General features: G+C 39.2%; 1 protein-coding gene across 1 annotated transcript in view; it reads left to right on the forward strand.

Annotated features, from left to right (window-relative positions):
* The window catches only part of LOC116327157 (receptor-type tyrosine-protein phosphatase beta-like), a 62,268-nt gene extending 45,536 nt beyond the window's left edge, over window positions 1–16,732 (forward strand). The window contains exons 12-24 of the mRNA XM_039615307.1: window positions 7,617–7,874; window positions 10,024–10,281; window positions 10,577–10,849; window positions 11,096–11,365; window positions 11,894–12,151; window positions 12,277–12,531; window positions 13,011–13,277; window positions 13,501–13,761; window positions 13,852–14,103; window positions 14,309–14,566; window positions 15,528–15,615; window positions 15,716–15,760; window positions 15,868–16,732. Of these exons, the coding sequence (XP_039471241.1) occupies window positions 7,617–7,874; window positions 10,024–10,281; window positions 10,577–10,849; window positions 11,096–11,365; window positions 11,894–12,151; window positions 12,277–12,531; window positions 13,011–13,277; window positions 13,501–13,761; window positions 13,852–14,103; window positions 14,309–14,566; window positions 15,528–15,610 (2,693 nt within the window). The 3' untranslated portion in view covers window positions 15,611–15,615; window positions 15,716–15,760; window positions 15,868–16,732. The remainder of the gene's footprint in view (window positions 1–7,616; window positions 7,875–10,023; window positions 10,282–10,576; window positions 10,850–11,095; window positions 11,366–11,893; window positions 12,152–12,276; window positions 12,532–13,010; window positions 13,278–13,500; window positions 13,762–13,851; window positions 14,104–14,308; window positions 14,567–15,527; window positions 15,616–15,715; window positions 15,761–15,867) is intronic.
* Window positions 16,733–20,087: the final 3,355 nt, after the last annotated feature.

Consider the following 20,087-nt stretch of genomic DNA (forward strand, 5'->3'; position numbering starts at 1 on the left):
ACAGCTTATTTTTCTTGGCTCAACAGTTCTTTTGTTTTCTTTTTCATCCTCATGTACTCTCCACTCCACTCAGAACCTGAAGTAGTCATGAGTCTGTCTGCTGCCAATACCACAACATCGTCTATTTTTTGTGAACTTAAAAGTGATCAATCTGTCTCCATTACTGTTGTATGTAACACAGGTCTTTAAGACTATGTCCACACTAGCCCGAATAGATTTGAAAGCACCATTTTCGTCTGAATACGCTTCACGTCCAGACTAGCGTTTTCAGTTGTTTTCACAGAGTTGTGCGTCCACATTGAAACGGCCGAAAACACTTACGTTCCAGTACTGCGCATGCGTGAAGCACAAGAAGATTTGGCCTGCCTCATTTCTGTCAGCTGTTTATTTACTTTCTAGCTCTTTGAAACGTCACAGCAAAAGGTCGAGAAAAAGTACAGAGTTTTTTAAATGGACTAGCAATGAGGTGGAGCGGTTGCTGCGAGTAACACAAAAGTAAAGTTGCAAAAGTGAGTGAGAATTAAATAAATTGAAGAAAAGCTATTTGGAGCATGTACAAACTTATATTAATCTTTAATAGGGCTGTCAAAATTGAGAGCAGTGATATCACTGAGCTGACTCCTGCAGTGTGCTACACTTTCACTGCCGTAGGAGTGGCTAGAGATAACAGAAGAGAAAGTGACATAGCAAAGAATATTTTTTTGCTGGCAAGAAGAAAATACCCTACTTAATATATTTTCTTTTCTCATTTTTAAAAATTTAACCATCAATTTCTTTTTCATGTAATCAGTGAAGCAACAATAGAGTTTTTTTTTTTAAAGAGTTTTAAAGAAAAAGACTTTAATAGTCAAGTGATGTGATTCTGGTTGTTTTTGAATTTGCTGAGATTTCCTCGTGTCCCACTTTATTCAGTCCTATCCTTTCTTATTTGCCACAGTCAGTGGGCAGTTTTTCTAGAGTGGACTGGAGTGTACCAGTTTAATCTATGAAATATGGAATGTTGGGTGAATGCGTAAGTAGGCCAGTAGCTTTAGTTTGTGATCAGCCCAACGGCAGTCAGAGTCCCCTTCATAACACCCAATGTAACGTGAGCCGAGTTTGTGTGAGAGTGACTTGAGCGGAATGTCCTGCGAGTTATAGCTTTTGCCCCATCTGATACATTCTTGTTTTGATTTAACCATATGTAGTCTGCAATAGGCAAACATCTACTATCCCGGTTTTGTTTATGTTTTGCACTTTTACAGATTATGTAACATAACATCTTGGTTTAAATCAATTCCTACAAGTTTGTTAAGTTAACATGTTATTTATTTTAACTGTTAATTTGTATTGTTTAAACTCACCTTACCTACCTGTGTTCCAGGAACAAAAGGAGGAAGTATAGTTTTACTTCCTGTATTTATAGCTTCCTGGTTAATCTGAGGTCACAGGAAGAGACCAGGTGAATAAGGGGGAGAATCTTGGTAATTTAATAAAGTTAATTTTAGACTGTGTTTATACAGATATGGATTTATTGGTGTAATATGTATTGAGTACACTGTAGAGTTTTATTGCTAGGAAGAGTAGCAGCACAGGTTGGAGTATAGAAATGTTTGCCTTACCTACCGTAATGGAATAGTCCAGGGGTGAATGGACTATTTAAGCAGATGAACACAGGTGTTCAGGAGGAAAGGACCAGGTCAGTGTAGCTGTGTGCAGTTTGACATTAATTTCTGTTGATTTAAGTTTAGTTATGTTTATTTCAACTGAGTTAATTATGGAGTTGATTTTCTTATTTATTTTTGTAAATATTGGTTGGTCACGAAATGGCGAATAAATCACTTGCTACACTGGAAGGTGTCACAAAACGGCCGGAGGCCTAGTACTAAAATCAAACCTACGTGTAGAGAACCCAAAGCGGAGGCTGAGGAAAGGATTTAAGAAAGTTTTATTAACTTGCACAAGGATGATGTTTACAATGGCACTTGACTTAAGGCTTGACACATGGGGCGTGGGGGTCTTGGTTAGGAGAGAGGGATAAAGCAAGGGGACAGGTCCAAGAATGCAACGGCAGCTGGCTGGTGATTAGGTACAAACTGGAAGAGAGGAAAGCAGTGTTAAAGCGGTAGCCAATGAGGAGTTCTGGAGATGGTGAAAGCTATGGAAATCTTCGTCTTACTGTGCAGGTGGGAGATGGAAACGTTGAGGGAGAGGTGGTGCGGTCCGGGTGGGTTTGGTGGTGTGTGTCAGCTGTCCTGAGTGGTGACGGTCCCGCGGTAGTGTGAGGGCCGGCAGGTGAGGCAAGGAGATGATTCTGAAATCAGGCGGGTTAACCAGATTTCCAGGATAAGTTATTCAATGTGATGAAATTCCCAAGAGCAACAAGAATGCAAGGTCAGTAAAGCACTTGAGAATCATAGACATGAAGCATGAGGCCTGGTTACCAACATAGGATTGTTGACAAACTGGCGAGGAAGCAGTGTCAGCAAGCAGCTTAAATTTCCAACCTAATTGCCTCAATCAGCTCCAGGTGAGGGAGGCTGTAGGCCCTGCCCATGGGTGGACACCAGGGAGGTCCAGACCTTCAGTGGAATTTTACAGCCACACACCCAGACCATGACAGAAAGCATCTGTCTCCTGCACTTCTTTGGCCGCTTAAGTCAAGTCCTACCACATGCTGGCATTGCTGCAAGCGGTGTTGAACCAAAGGAACTGCCAGTTCTAATGCCATCTCCGGAAACAGGGGTGGTTGTTATCTTAGAGATGCTTCAAAAGGCAAGAGACCAGTAGTGGAGACAGTGAGTGAATTGTGAACACAATATGTCCATGTGAGATGTGATGACCAGGTTGTGGGTTGTGAGGGCGATACAGTGGAAAGTGGATTCTAGTTCCTTATTAATACGTTCCATCTGGCTATGGGTCTGGGGGTGAGAAACATAACTGAGACTGACTCAAACTCTGAGTGGCAAACTGAAAGATTTCCAAACCTCCAAGATAAACTGAGGGCCATGATCTGAAACATTTTCTACCTGTATGCCAGTTGAAAAACACGATTGAATACAAGTTTAGCAGTCTCTGGAGCTTAAGGTAATTTGTCTAGAGCAATAAAATGACAACAAAAGGTCTGTCAGGGGTGGCTAAGGATAAGAGAAAGGGGCAGGGGCAGATGGAGGCGCGTAGTGCTGATAATGGGCGTGGGCACACCAGAGTCCAATGCATCCACTTCCACAATAAAGGGTTTAGTAGTATTGCTGTGGACCAGGATTGGAGCAGAAGTGAATAATTGCTTTAATTTGGAGAATTAAAGTAATTAATTCTAGTGACTGTTTGGATCTAGGCACCGCCTGTCTTCACCTGCTCTCTTGCCAAACTATAGCCCAAAAAGGTAACAGATGGACTTCCGGTTGGCAGCGAGCAGAATGGCTGCGTAATTCCTGAGCTCCTCGAGGTCGAGTGAATTCCCCCTTAATTTAAAGTTTTCTGACTGCTTCTATGTTTAAAACAATGCCGGGGGAAATAAAGACAAAGAAAAAGAATAAGAAGATACATGAACCAACTGAACAGTATTTTCAAGAAGAACGAGAGGACACGCACGCTGATATGGCTAACTCAGATGAAGAAAATGGCGAGGGGGCCAATCTCGAATCTTTGCAAGAGGGCATTAAAAATATCAGCCAACAAATCTTTGACCTCCGGACGGAGATGAAAGCCGACTTCAACGCATTCAAAGAAGACTTCAGGCGTGAGTTGAAAGACGACCTAAAGAAATTCAAAGAAGACACAAACCAACAGCTCTCGGCTAACAAGCTAGCGGTCCAAGAATACGGTGAGAAACTCTAGGAAACCGAAACACGAGTGGCGGGGCTTGAAAGCTGGTCAGCGGTGGCCTATGACGCGCTGAGACAATCGCTAATGGAGCAGAGGAAACTAGCCGAAAGGCTAGAAGACCTTCAGTCTAGATCGAGAAGAAATAACCTGCGAATCTATGGAGTCCCCGAAGGAGAAGAGGGCAGCTCGGTAATGAGCTTTGTTGAAAATGTGAGAGGCTAATACCTGATGGCACTGACCCACAAATACAACGGGCTCACCGATCCCTCGGTCCTTAGCCAGGTGCTGATGCCGCTCCCCGTTCCATTGTCGTCTGTTTTCTTCAGTTCAAAACAAAGGAAACCGTCCTCAGAAACGCATGGCAGAAGAAGATCCTCGTCAAAGACAAACCCATCGGTTTTGACCATGATTACACTGCTACGGTAGTACAACAGCGCCGTGCATATAGAAAAGTGAAAAGCGCACTTAAACAAAAGGGCATACGATTCCAATCTCCGTTCACAAAACTCCGGATCCACTGGGACACGGGCCCTCAGGTGTACCACAGTCCGGCGGAAGCGGTATGAGAGATGCAGTGGAGGGGATTTACGGTGGAGGAGCCACGCGAAAGAGGAGGATTTGACCCTACATCTCTACTAGAGCAACTGGAGCAAGCGTCACCATGGCAACCTGTGACCCGGAGAAGCAACAGCGGAGCCGTTCAGAGAGTGCTCGACAAACTACAAGAGTTCCAGCGCAGAACAACTTGACTTCAGAGAAGGGTTTGACTTTATAGAAACTATTTCAGTGTGGGGGCAGATAACGTAAATATTTCAAATATGTATCTGCCTTTCCTGAATAATGAATGTGTTCTTTATGGTTCTACTAGTGTATAATCACTCTACCTTGAGGTAGCCAACAACTTAAGATAGGATGAGTGTGACTGAGATCGGGGTTCTCACTGATTCTAAGAGAGGGCCCTCACTTTCGGTGTGGCTCTCCCTCTCATCATTGTGTGGGGGTGTGTCATTTACCTCATATTGGGAGTCATATTGCAATGTTGTTCGAGTTTTGAATTCTACAGTTCTCTTTAATTGTTCATCTATTTGTCCTACCGTGTTTTGGTTTAGGTTTTGTTTGTTTTCTAGGTCAGTGGTGGAGGATCACCTTACTTTCACAACAGTATACTATGTCCCAGTGTCTGGAATTGATGTCGCTTAATGTTAACAGCCTGGGAAATCCAATTAAAAGAGCCAGAGTATTAACAAAAATTAAAAAAGAAAATAAGCATATAATCTTTCTGCAGGAAACCCATTTGTCACCACAAGAGAACGAAAAGTTAAAGAAACTTGGATATAGAAAAACATATTATAGCTCCCATATCAACAGCCATAAAAGAGGGGTGGCCATTCTTATGGCGAACAATTTGTCATTCGAACTCTTTAAAGAAATAAAAGATAAAGAAGGACGGTACATCATTGTGAAGGGCAAAACCTTAAATAGTGTCTTGACTCTTGTCTGTATATATGCACCACCAAATAGTCCCAAATCATTCTTTAAAGATCTTTTTGACCTAATCTCAGTGGAGGCAGAGGGAATTTGTATTTGTGCAGGGGACTTCAACGTAATATTGAATTATAATTTGGACACAACTAGTCAAACTAGATGCAAAACACATACAAGCAGACACTTAAACTTGACACTTGAGGAAATGGGACTAGTGGATGTCTGGAGATTACTGCACCCTTCACAAAGGGACTACACACATTACTCAATTCCACACTCAGTGCACACCCGGATTGATTATTTTCTAATGCAAAAGGAAGAATGTCACAGAGTGTTAGACTGTAGAATCGGGGTAGCGGATGTCTCAGATCATAACGCGATTTTTTTGACAATCCAGTTGGACTCACTTCCAAGGAACACGGTTTGGCGCCTTAATGTAGGGCTCCTGAATAATGAATCTATTACGTATGATATTAAACAAGAAATAGATACATTCATTAAAGAGAATGACAACGGAGAAGTGAACCCTCTAATTCTTTGGGATTCAATGAAAGCTGTTCTGCGGGGAAGCTTGATAGCAAAAGCTTCTTTTGTTAAAAAAAAAGAATTGAAAAATATAATCAGCTGACAAAAAATTTAAAAGAGCTGGAACAAATCTTCAGGACTAAAAAGGACCCCATAACACAGAAACAAATTTTAGAGGTTAAAATACAAATAGAAACTTTATTGAATCAGGAAGCGGAGAGAAAGGCAAGATATTTGAAACTAAATTATTATGACCTAGGCCCTAAATCTGCCAAATTATTAGCTCGCAGACTGCGAAAACAGCAGATAGATACAGCAATACACAAAATTAGAAACCCTATAACTCAAAAGTTGGAAACTAAACCGGAAGACATAGAAAACATTTTCAACAATTACTACCAAAATCTCTATCTGCAAGAAGGAAATGTACATGTACAATCAATTAAAAAAATTTTGTACTCACTAGATCTACCTACCATCGGGAAAAACCAAAACGAAGTACTTAATAAGGAAATCACAGTAGAAGAACTGAATAAGGCAATCAGTAGACTGAAAGCCAACAAAACCCCAGGCAGTGATGGGTTCCCCGCAGAATGGTATAAGGTATTTCGGGAGAAGCTTAACCCTATCCTGCTAAGAACTCTGAATTGGATAATAAAGAATGGCCAGATACCCCCGTCGTGGAATGATGCTATCGTGTCTTTGATCCCCAAGGTAGGGAAGGATAGAGATAACTGTGCAAATTATAGACCGATATCTATCCTAAATGTAGATTACAAATTGTATACTTCAATTATAGCTAAACGAATTGAGCTGTTCATTAACGATATAATTGAGGATGACCAATGTGGTTTCATTCCAGGGAGGCAAACACAGGACAATATCAGGAGGACATTACACATACTTCACATAATTGATAGTAATAAATGGGATGCAGCTCTTATTAGTCTGGACGCCGAAAAGGCTTTCGACAGGGTTGGGTGGGGATTCTTGTATCAGACCTTAGAAAGATTTGGTTTCACTCAAGACTCAATAAAATCGATAAGGGCAGTGTATCACCAACCTGTAGCTAAACTTAAAATAAATGGATCCCTATCAGCAAGATTCAGCCTGCATCGCGGAACAAGGCAGGGATGTGGGTTAAGTCCCATACTTTTCGCATTATATATTGAACCTCTGGCTCAAGCAATACGACAAGAGGTGGATATAAAAGGGGTCTTTATAGGAAAAAGGGAACATAAAATAGGATTATTTGCGGACGATGTAATATTGTATCTGAGGGACTTGAACACCTCCCTTCCTAAGCTTCTGGAAGTAATAGCAGAATTTCATGAATGCTCGGGATATAAACTAAACATCGCAAAAACACAAATGATTCACTTCAATTATGCACCGAGCAAAGAAATTAAAGAAGGCTTTAATATCAATTGGAAAACTAAAAAAATCAAATATTTGAGTGTCTTCATAACAAGATGCCCAGCTTCATTGTACACTTCAAATTATTTTCCGATCACGGATGATATTAGAAAAGACTTGGAGAGGTGGTCAAATCAGCTGGCTGATTGTGATTGTTATTACCTTTACTCACATGTCCTCTCACGTTGCACTTGATTCAGTTCTCTTGATTCTTATGTGTCGCAGTCAGGACTTGTCCTTGTTGGCCTAACAATTCTTTTCTTTGTTAATCTTCAAGGACGATTTCTTTAGTCACCATTTTCAAAGTTAAATGTAAATTATCAAAAAAGTCATTTTAGAGAGTGACTAATTATATGTGTGCTCTTTTTTCATTCTATTTACAGAACCTGCTGTGGTCAAGAACCTTACTTTCACTGGTTTCACAACAACATCTGTGTCTGTAAATTGGACTAAACCAAATGGGGGTGTTGACTGGTACATAATCCAGTGGAATGGAACACAACAGGTCTCCAATCGCACAAATGAAACTTTCTTTACTATTCCAGGCTTAACCCCTGGCACCCCGTACAACATTTCAGTGGCTGCTGCTGCTGTACAGCAGTCAAATGAGGGAGATAAAAGCTCTATATCTACCTTCACCAGTAGGTTCTTGTTGTGTATTGTATTAGTGAGATATTTCCAAGATTCAGGTTGGATGAATTTGGCTACATCCACCACAAAGCAACACAGATGAGCCGAGGTTTTGGTGTAGCTTTGCAGTGTTTATTCTTTCAAACATAGTGTTGTGCTAATAGTTTTATAGAATAGAATAGAATAGAATTTGACTATATTGTCATTGCACATGCCACAAGTACAAGGCAACGAAATGCAGTTTGCATCCATCCAGAATGTGCTTTGGCAAAAATATAGATATATTACAAAATATGGATCTATTATAGGTATGTTACAATGTACACAGTATGAAGGTATGTTATGAATATGCTTTAACTAGTATGTACAGGTTATGAACAGGATATAAATATTGTTAAAAATATAAAAACTATACAGAAATATGAAAAATGAAACTATACAGATTGTAGATATACAATTGTGAGTATTAATAAACAGTTGCAAACAGTTGTAGAACTATACAGAATTTAATTAGAACGTTTACATAGACATTTGTTGCAATATAGCTTATAAAAAAATAAAAAAGGCTGAACTATACAGAGGATGAGACCTACACCTTGTGTCAGTGTTTACAGTTGTATTGTAGTCAGCTTCCCACTGAAAAGTACAGAAAATCATACTAGAGCATCTTAAAGGGCTATAGAAGCTGTTTCTGAAGTCATCCTAAACGAAATTAAAATTAGTCATGATATCTAAAGACACAAATAATTGCCAGAGCCAAGAAAACTAGAGGAAGACATACAGTTTTCAGAAAACTAAATAATTTAATTTATCACATTTTCCAGCTCATTCCAGCTTTTTGCATCCCTGTAAAGCTTTTATCCAAGAAGGTCCTTTGAGCGTTGCGACCAAGGCATGGTTCACATATAATGGTGTTTCTCGTGACCTTAAAGGAAACAACTGGCTCCAACTAGGATTTGGAAAATTAATCAGTTTTTAGTTATTTCTTTCAGCATAGCCTGTAGATGAACAGTCATTGTATTCAATAGAGATAATACAAGTACAGATATGTCTGTGAAGGTTCTCAGTCATCCAGGTCATCGTAGTCTAAGGAGCTTGGAAAGAAAAGCGTCTGGACTTCTTTAGGTTGCTTGAAGACGTTTCACCTCTTATCCGAGAAGCTTCTTCCGTTCTAGGGTCAAATGGTGGAGAGTCCCAGATTTAATGTGCACATTGGCATCCTCGAAAGAGTGACCTTTGTCCTTTAGATGCAGATGGACCGCCGAGTCTTGTCCGTGGAGGTGGCTCTTCTATGTTGTGCCATACGTAACGTATATGTAACGTATGGCACAACGTATACGTCCACTCGGCGGTCCATCTGCATCTAAAGGACACATTTTGAAAGAGGAGTGAAAGAAGCCATTTATGTCCACTGTGAGCGACCATCTTTGAACAGAGGCGGTGGTTTATGACACCAACTATCTGCCATATAATCCAGTTTTGAGATCCCTTCCCAGACGCCTTAACGGCCATCTGACTTGATGAAATCACATGATATGGTGGGGCTAGGTTTCACAATGAGCCCACCCAAAACCTTGGTTGATTGTGACCTACACCCATTTTCACACCTTGGCTCATGTGATTAGGTGGAGGATCATTAGGGGGTCCTTTGTCCCTCTCAGTGGGCTTAAATCAGAGCTTAAATCTGGGACTCTCTAATATTTGATCCTAGAACTGAAGAAGCTTCTCGGATGAGAGGTGAAATGTCTTCAAGCAACCTAAAGAAGTCCAGACGCTTTTCTTTCCAAGCTCCTTAGACAACAAGTACAGATTTTTAGTCAGATTGTCTTTATCTAATTTTGTGTGACTTAAACGAAGGTGAAGCTTAAACAGCAAAGTTAAGTTGCGTTGTTTACGTTTGTGTCGTTACTTTTAAACTGAACTAAATAATGAAACAACTAAAGTCAATCAACTATTTCTTTAAATGTTAATGTGAACCTATTCAAATCAAAGCTCAGACTCTACACATTATGCCCTGTACATAATTTCGAGTAGTGAGGGAAAATCAAATAGTGACTATATATGCAGACTAAAAGTTGTAATATTATGTTTAATATGTTTTTGTTTTTAATAATGCATTTGTTGTGTTATTAAAATGCCATTTACATCTTTATTCTACAGGGCCTGAAAAGCCTGGGAACATTAGTGTTACACAAGGAACCAACACCTTAAGCATCAGCTGGATTTTGCCTCGAGGAAACATTAGTTATTATCAGGTCAATATATCCAATGAAAACTTAGTGTTTACAAACTCCAGTCGAACAGTGGCCACAACAACCAATTTTACTTATTTAAAACCCGGGAGACTCTATAATATCACAGTGACTGCTTTTGCTGGAAACTTCTGGAGTACATCTGACCAGGTGTCATTTGCCACTGGTAAGCCCAACAACCTAATCTCTTTTCTTTATCGCCATGTTTTTTAAGACCCTGCGAACAACTTTGGATACCATTAGAATGATTCAAACATAATTTGCTGTTTTTCAAATGCGTTATGCAGAAACACCTAAACAGTTAAAAACAACAACAACTACAAAAAAACATCACATTGAAATGATTTATTAATTTATTATTTATAATTTATTATATTTTTATGGGACTGAACTGTTTTGTACTTCTTTAAAAGAGCAAAATGACTTTAAGATGTCAACATGGTGTTATTTGTCCCCTTTAGTTCCCAAACCTCCTGGGTCCATCATCTTCAGTAGACAGAGCAACTCCTCACTCCAGCTGCAGTGGGCAACACCTGATGAGATGAGCAGAGCTCCAGACATCATATACAGTATCGCCTATCAGGCTGTGGGTGGTCCCAGTCAAAACACAACTTCCACACAAAATAACACTTTGCTTTCTCTCCTTGACTCTGGAACCAACTACACTGTAACAGTAAAAACTATTGGACCTGGAAATTTAAGCAGCACGGTTGTTCAGAATTCTTCTTTTACCTGTAAGTAAAACAAAAAAAACACCAAAACCATCAACTGTCTGTTTTTAATGCATGATTTTATTGGCCAGCAAGAACACTTCGTATTAATCAACATATAATATCAGACAGAAACATGGTGTGAAGAGTTTGGTATGACATGCAACAGGGGTCTTTGTTTGCCATCAAATCAGGGATATTGATGTAACAAGTGCAACTTATTTAACTTCCGTTGTTTAACATTGTTTCCTAATTTGTCATCTTTTTTAGTGCCAAACCCTGTGAGGAATCTAATAGTCAGCCCTGAATCTACTACTTCACTAAATGTGAACTGGTTAAACCCACTGGGGGTCAAATCGTATTACAGATACTTAGTTGACACTTACAATGACACAGGAGGGCTTATTTACTCAACAAATATCACCAATAACAGCACTACTGTACCGAATCTAAACCCAGGAACTAACTACAGTGTCACAGTCAGAACAAAAGCTGCAGAAGGAAGTGAATCTACGGTGGAAAAGGCATTCAGTTACACAAGTAAGAACTAATATATATACTTGACTTTGGCCACATACAAACCTAAGTATTCTTAAATCATCTTGCAATTTATAGTGATCTCCAACAGACTGTCAGAGCCTGGCAATATGTGATATTGTATTTTTTATATATATACCATTGCTTTTTTCATACTAGGGGATTGATAAGAGAAAAGAGACAGAGAAAAATGGCCAAATTCCAGGCACTGTAGGCAGATATATTAGCTTCAGAAAAGCTGGAGCCTACAATTTCCATAAAGAATTGTCCTCCCTGTTTAACAGTCAGTAGCTGTTAGCTTGAGACTTTTGCTTTTAGTTTCTAACCTTTCTCTAAAACGTCTCAATCCTGAGCCAAAATATAACCTGATTTGGGGGTTTTACTGAAGCCAAACTTCTAAAAGTAAATCTTTAAAAAAATTTTGGGGTCAGATTACAAGTAAATTTGGTTGACATTTTCTTTGTGTTACTACTCAGCCCCTATTAGTCCAATATTAATGTTCATTTAATTTGAATCTTCTTTTTTTTCCAGTACCTGAAGCAGTCTCAAACATTACAGCCGTAGGAACCACAACTAGCCTTTCAGTGAGCTGGACACTGGTGACAGGGAAGGTCTCCAGTTACAGTGTTGTGCTAAATAGTGCTGGACAGTTAGTGAACAGGACGGTAAACAATCAAACTACAAACACAGTCTTTGGGGGCTTGACACCAGGAGTAATTTACTGTGTGCAGTTGATCACCAAAAGTGGACCTTATGAGAGTAACAGTTCACTTGTCTGCAACGCAACTTGTGAGTTTCATTGACAATCTGACTTCTACCTCAAATTGTATATTCAGCATTTTAATCAACACCTATTTTAAAAATGCATGTATTGTTTGAATCAATCAAATAAACAAATCCTTCTCCTTCTTCAGTTCCCAACCCTCCTGGCTCCATCACAGTGAAATCTCAGACGGTTAATTCCATCAACTTCACCTGGGCCCTTCCACAGAACATGAGGCACAACCAATACAACTTTAGTGTCACCACCACTAACAACACCTTTGTGACAAAAGACAACTGGTTCCTGCTGGGAAACCTCCCGTCTGGAAGCCCCTACAATATCTCTGTTGTTACTGTGGGTGTAATGGGATATAAAAGTACATCAGTGACAACAGTAAACTATACCAGTGAGTAGACATACAGCTGATGAGATTGCAGTTGTTACAGTGGAGATTCCTGATTTTTTATTATTTTATTTTTATTGAATTTATTTATTTTTCTTTCACTCTGACAGAGTTTATTTTGACTGGTATACTTTACATTTTTTCTTTCCTTTGTTTGTTTTTCTTTGTTTTGTTTTGTTTCTTGGATGAAATGACAACAAAAGGTCATTCAGACAGATTTTTTAAATGTTTGGAATCAACTGTTATCATGTTCATGTCTACGAACATGATAATATTTTGAAAAGACAAATATTATACACTCTTTACAAATACTAAGTTAATTCAGAAGCATCAAGTGACATGCTGAGTACATAGATGTAATGCAGGTGTCCTTTTTCCAAAATAGTAGTATTGTTAATACTATTTATTGTATTTCTTTTTCCTCTGAGTTTGAGGAACATGTAGCAGCAATCACAGGTTTTTCGTCTGTCTCATTTTCTCAGGACCATTTCCTGTATCCAATCTGACTCAGACAGAAATAACTACAAATGCAGTGACCTTGGTGTGGAAACAGCAGGAGAGCAAATTAAGCTACTCTTATTGGGTGCAGGTCACCAACGAGTCCAATGTTATTGTAAACGAATTAAATGTGAAAATAACAAACGCAACAATCATAAATCTTCGTTCTGGGAGCAACTTCAACTTCACTGTCACTACACTGACAGCAGATGGCACTCAGGCAGATCCTGGGACAGTGTCTTACTTCACACGTATGTACAGTATATGTTGTCAGAATTTCTGCTTCTCCTGGAAATCCCCGATACTAAACTCAAACTAAATCAGTAAAAACAAAGTCAGCAACCATCAAAAGCTGAGCTTGGGTAGTTTATCATTATTCCAGTGAAAGAGAGCTGTTACAAGAAAAGTGCTGTTCATGTTCCTATAATACTGCTGTTGTTATAATAATAATGATAATTCCTCCTGTGTTTGTAGGGCCATATAATATTACTGAGTTGAAGGCTGAAACCATAAACACAACTGCTATAAATCTGAATTGGATGAAGACAGCTGAGTACAAGGATGACTATAAATATCGAGTTGCTACATCAGGCTGTGCCTACAAAAATGACACTCTGAGACAAAAAACCATACAGATCTCAGGCCTCAACCCTGGGACCAACTGTACCTTCTGTGTTTCTGTCATGGCAGCAAATGGCATTGAAGGACAAACAGTCTGCACCTCTCAGTACACCAGTACGACTCTCAGCTGCTATTTCAAGTTTTCTTTGTCAGACTATCATTGTTGACATGTTTTAATCCTTTGTTCTCTCATCACATCAACAGAGCCCGAGACAGTACAGCCCACTATCTCAGGTCATTCGAATAGTTCCATCACCGTGAAATGGACGAAACCTAAAGGAAATGTGGAGCGATACAGTCTTTACCTAACACCTAATACAACTATTCAATCCCTGAACTCTTTGACTGCATCGTACCAGTTTGCAAACCTGTCAGCTGGACGGGCGTACAGCGTCGTGTTAACCACAATAAGTGGACCCTTCAATGCATCGTCTGAACTCGTTACTAACGCCACTCGTGAGTAGAATACATTTCTTCAGTTTTGAGTGTAGTCATATTTATGTGAATATGTATGTATGTTGTTATTTACTTCAGCAGGTTTTGAGAATTGGGCTGTTACTGATAAAGTTTAATTTGACACTACACTAAAAAACTATGAAACAAAATTATTACAACAGTGAGCACTTACATAAGATAACATGTTGCATCCCCCTTCCTCCAGTCCCTAACCCTCCTGGGCCGATTAAGATCCTGAGTAAAACAACAAGTTCCACTGAAACTCAATGGACAGAGGCGCCTCTGATGACTGGTGCAAAATTCTACTACCTGCTGACTTACACATCATCCCAGCAATCCAAAAATATCACTACCACAAATACCAGATGGAACTTCTCTCCCCTGTCCTCTGGGACTTCCTACAACATTTCTGTGACAACTGTGGGGGAACTGGGATTTCAGAGTGAGACGGTTCGCATCACAAGTAAGGCTTTCATTTTGTAAAGAAGTATTGTTGAAGTCTGGGCAGTCTCCTCCTTTTGTAAAAGTCTTTAAATTTAAAACACCTTTTGATATTCAAGTGATTTGTTTTTTAATCAACAAGTTGATCATGGTAAATGCACTGATTCTTATATAGCGCTTTTCAGAGTGCCGCCTCCTTCTATAATTTTTAAATGCTTATTAACTAACTTCCACACTCTGATAGAGCAGCTTAGGGTTAACATCTTGCCCAAGACTGGGGGGAGCCAGGGATCAAACCGCCAACCTTCCAATCAGTACGACCTGTTCTACCTCCTAAGCTAAAGCCACGCTGTCCTCAGTGTTACACATTTTACACAGCCAGTGATCATTTTTCAGACTTTTCTTTCACTATCATGTATTTACACTTTACTCACAGAGCCTGACGTAATCAGGAATCTTATTGTCAGTGAAATCAGGATATCCTCTATATTTCTGAAATCATCTAATGGGTGAAATGTTGTTCTATAGGTGACAAGACTTTGCTGAAATAATACTTTGTGTACTTGTGTATTTGGTAATAATCACTGGTGCACCCTTTGTTTCATCAGACATAAAATTGTATTTTTGTTTTTTTTAAAGGGCATGAAAAACACTCTCAGTTAGCAAAAATAATAGTTTTCATCGTACTTGTGCATCGATAAATCTGTGCCATGTCACTTTCTCCAGCCACTGCTATGACAGTGAACAACAACGAGTACGACTGTCACTCACACTAAAGTAAATGTCACTGAGCTAACTCATGGAGTGTGCTATACTTCCACTGTCACACAATATTTTCACACTGCAGATTGATTCCACAATGTTTAACGACTCTAATGGACCACAGTATTGTGTGTTTTTTTTGTTTTCATATGAATTGATTTTACAAATGTCTAATGACATCTTTCTTCATTTCCCCATTACAATTTTTCCAAACATTGTAGCTATCACTAGTGTTGCTGTTGGTGTATCGGTACCAGTTTTTCCCATTCTCTTCAGTGTCCTCATCGGCTTTATTATCTACTGAGAAAGGTTTGCCACTATCACCAGTGATATAAAAATTATCGTTAAATCTCCGTGTATATGAATAAATTCTGAATTTACAGTTTACATACTTTATCTACTCCTGTAGGCCAGCCAAAAAAGAATCACCAGACATCCAGATTCAATCTTTAAGGTAAAATTTGTGTGTTTGTCATTTTGTTGTACTGTATGCATGATATACTTAAACAAAAATTGTTTCTCTAATTGCTGCTTTTTCTTCTTTTTCTATTTTTTTAATAGAGACAAGATGTAAATACGAAATCTTCAAATCAGAAAACATGAGCATATCTTTCAAATGTAATGTGATGCCACGGTGCTGGGTATGTGACCCAGTGTTGTGAGTGGATTCATTTTTCTTTCCTTTGCATTAAGAAGAGGATTTAGGTTTAAGGTTTGATTGGTTTAGTTCTTTTAGTGACTCTTAGTTTATCTATGTTTCTGGGCCATGGTTTCTTGTTTGCTGTTGTTAGGTTCCTTTTGTGTATTAGTTTCTGTCGCTCTCTTTTCTCTCGTGTTGTCCTCACCTAAGTCTCTGGAGTCGTGGATTTGGGTCCTCTCTCTGCCTGCCACACAGCATCATGACATGTTAGTGTTTTTCTGAATAAACCTTATCACTAATATTTGGTTCAAGCAGAAATGTGGCTGTGAGTGTTGAGGACTTTGAGGCTTATTACATGAAGCAGAGAGCAGACTCCAAATATGGCTTTGCAGAGGAATTTGAGGGAAATCACAAAAACTGAATATCATTTTGCTAGATTAATTTTTATGCCTTTCAGGCTTTTGATAACAGTCATTTAGCTTCCTGGATTCAAACACTGAGTTTTTTTTTATTATTATTATTATTATTTTTTTTTAGGATTTATGAATGTTGACAGTGGACGAAACTGCACATAGAGCTGCAATAATGGATTATCTGTCTTGGACACTTTTCTATAGTTGCATATTTTTGTATTGCTAAGATGTTTTATAAATGCTTCTTAATACTGTATATGTCTCACTGATGATTCGATCTTTTTGCTCAGTGTTGGGAAGTTTAGGCTTCCCATGACTTTGTGTTGCATGTTACATTACTTATATAATCAAAATAAAATGTATTTATTATTCAGCCACAAGTGCAGTCTGTAGCTCAAACAACACATTTGCTTTGCATTCAAACACAGAAGATTGGTATGTTGTAATATTTTAAGCATGGCTTGTTTCCAGTCGTGCCATTACTGCCTGAATGACTGTCATGGATTTAAGTGATCCAAATGTAAGTGCAGAAGAACGTCTTTAACATCGTTGCAACTTCCCTTAAGTACAGTGGCAGTGGATGTGGGTTGGAGATACAATGACCTTGAACCTGCAGGTGGACCATCTACACTGACCATAACATCTGTGACAGAGGGCTCATCTCTCCTGGATTCCTACAAGGAAACAATCATACTATTTAGAACACCAACTTATTTGCTTACTTAAAACATTGTTTCTAAATTTGCAATAGAACAGACCTTAAGTTAAACAATCTTAGGCTCCCTCCCCACCGGAGAGGTGGCATTCTACTTGGCCCTCTAATAGTAGAGCTGGGTGGCTGCTGGGGGTGCATTTTGCTGCTGCAGCAGTTATTCTCTGAGTTTCCTCATCAATAGCTCTGTTGTCACCGAATGCAAGCTTTTTAAACCTAGGATCCAGTATTGTAGTTTCTGAGAGAACAGTGTTGAACTCCGTACGGAAAATGTTTTGATCCATGGCTGAACAAAGAGCCACAACCAATTCCTTTACTTTCTGCACAGTTACTGTCAGCTGGTGTTGGGTTGTGACTCACTGGAGAGACCTCTGGAAAGCAGGAACATTAACACTCAAACAGCACACCACTTTGTCCTGTACTTGCTACTCATTTGCCACTCTTAATGGCTCCGCTACCAAGTTTTCTGCTGTGTGTCTGTCAGTGAAGTCAATAAAGTCCAGCAGGCAAGAGGTTATCTTGTAATTTTCAATAAAGTGGCAAGTGACGGACATGAAAGAGCAGGTGGTTCTAGATGTCCAGCAGTCAGTTGTGAGGCAAATTGATGGAGTTTATTTCACCCTGTTTGCACATTCTGTGTCATATAGTTTCGGGATCGTTGTAAGGGACAATGTCTTTCTACTAGGTAGAGTGTACGTGGGATTTAAGGCGTTCATGAAACTTTTTAAAAACTATGTTCTCCACAATGGAAAGGGGCTAGAAATCAGTGGCAGTCATTTTAGCCAACTCCTCATTGGTTCTGTGCTATTTGGCTGGGGTGATCTGCTTTGGTATAAACTGACTTATTTTGCTTTGAGTTGCAGTAAGATGGGTTATACTTGCACTACTAGTATCTGCTGCAGCAGTTGTTGTTGGTTTGGGACCAGACACTCCAGGGTCAGTAGAGGTTGAGCCAGCTTGCCCTCTCTCCTCCAACTGCACTGTGGGATGGACAGTTCTGATGCGTCTGTGCAGGTTTGTGTTGGAACCTGCTCTTACTGTTATTTTTATTTTACAGTGAAGGCACTCTGCTCTCCTACTCCCAATATCTTTAAACTGCAGCCAGATGCTGCTTCGTTTATGGGTGTCAGTCATATTTACGCGTTTTTTGCACCGCACTTGCACTCTCCTCCACCGCTGTCTACCATCTCACGGGTAGTGATGTGCAGAGATGGGCAGTAACGCGTTACTTGTAATGCGTTACTGTAATCCGAGTACTTTTTTCAAGTAACGAGTAATGTAAGGGATTACTATTGCAAAAACGGTAATTAGATTACCGTTACTTTCCCATAGGAACGCTGCGTTACTGCGTTACTAACCGTGAGTTTTTTGTGAGAATGTCTCATGACAGTGATGTAAGCGAGTGCGACGTTCGTGACAACAGCTGTGTGCAGATCAACAATGGATAATATATCGAGTGCGAGAGAGAGTATGAGCATGCAGCGTTTAAAGCGTGGAAGTACTGACCTTACTTTAAGTTTGATTCCATAAAAAGTGACAAAAACATTAGTGTCCATTGTGCGTGGGAAGAAAACTTCTTTTTACAGCGAAAAAACCCCCCTAAACTTCCAAGCAAGCACCGAGTGCGCTACGACGTAATGGGAAATTCACACAGAAACTCGTGGAGTCTTCAACTGACCGCTGCGGCTCACCTGCACCAGGGCAAACCTCCGCCTACCCCAGTCCTGCTTTATAGGTGAAAATAGAGCAACAGGACTGCTAGTCTTTGACTTTATTTATTTTCTGCTGTGTTTTACTTGCATCTATTTGAAAGAGTGAATGTAAACACAAAAAAAATATTTTATTTTATGTGCTGGAATGTGCAGAAAATAGGTTTAAATGTTAAACAAATTTCTTCCAGTCAGAGAATGTTGCATATAATTTAATTTTTGCTTGATGCATAAAGTTAAAAGATTAAAACTAATAAAACAAGTTTTAAAAAGAGACTTTTCCATTTGATTACATTTTGTATGATGGATTATGCAGAAAAAGTAGAATTGGGCTGAAAGATCTATCGCTTTATCACCTATTCAGGTTGTAAATCATGTTTTTAAAAAGTAAAAATATGTAATCAGTAAAGTAACGGGATTACTTTTTTGGGGAAGTAATCAGTAATTAGTCTCCTCCCTGTGCCGCAAGCACAGGGGGAGAGGGCAGGATTTAAAGTCTCACACAACCCGTTGACAACCTTTATTGTTGTCAATGTCTACGCATGGGACAGTGTGAAACGTAATTTCAATTCCTTTGTATGGCAAGTACATTTGAAGAAATTGACAAATAAAGTTTTCTATTCTATTCTATTCTATTCTGAAAGGAGAGGGGGGCCTGCTGCTTCCAAATAGAGCCCATTTCATTTATAATGTTCTAAATCCAAGCCCATTATCTAATCATGATTTGAATCCTGGGTTGTGTGAAACCCCAGAAATTCACCCTAGACAAAGTGAATCTGTGAACTAAGGTCTAGGTCTATTTAGGTTATGTTGTGGTGATCCTCGGGTTGGGGGATGTGTGTTCATACTGGAGTGCAAAACCAATGGAAGATGGATAAGAAAAGATCAAAGCCATCAGGTGCTCAGTTTAGAAAAAAGAGAAAAGAAGAAGAGGAGAAACGAGAAAAAGATACAGGTAAGCAGATGAGTCATTGGATAATGGCAGGTCATCCTGAAACAATCAGAATCATATTCAGAATACTTTATTAATCCCTAAGGAAATTATGTGGGTTACATTTGCTCCAAGAAGAAATGGCAAAAATAGTAATGGTAACAGACTAAACTCCAAACAATACATTATGTTGCAGATTTTGCACATTTAAGAAATAGCACTAATATATACGGATCACTTATTTATAAATATCAAGGGTTAACAGCGTGGATTATAAATAAATATCAAGAAAATTGACAAGAATATTCCAGAGTAGAAAAGAGCATATGTAAAAACTGTGTAACTACTAGAGATGGCACGATACCACTTTTTTATG

Source organism: Oreochromis aureus, linkage group 7 (assembly GCF_013358895.1).
Source record: "Oreochromis aureus strain Israel breed Guangdong linkage group 7, ZZ_aureus, whole genome shotgun sequence".
Lineage (NCBI taxonomy): Eukaryota > Metazoa > Chordata > Actinopteri > Cichliformes > Cichlidae > Oreochromis > Oreochromis aureus.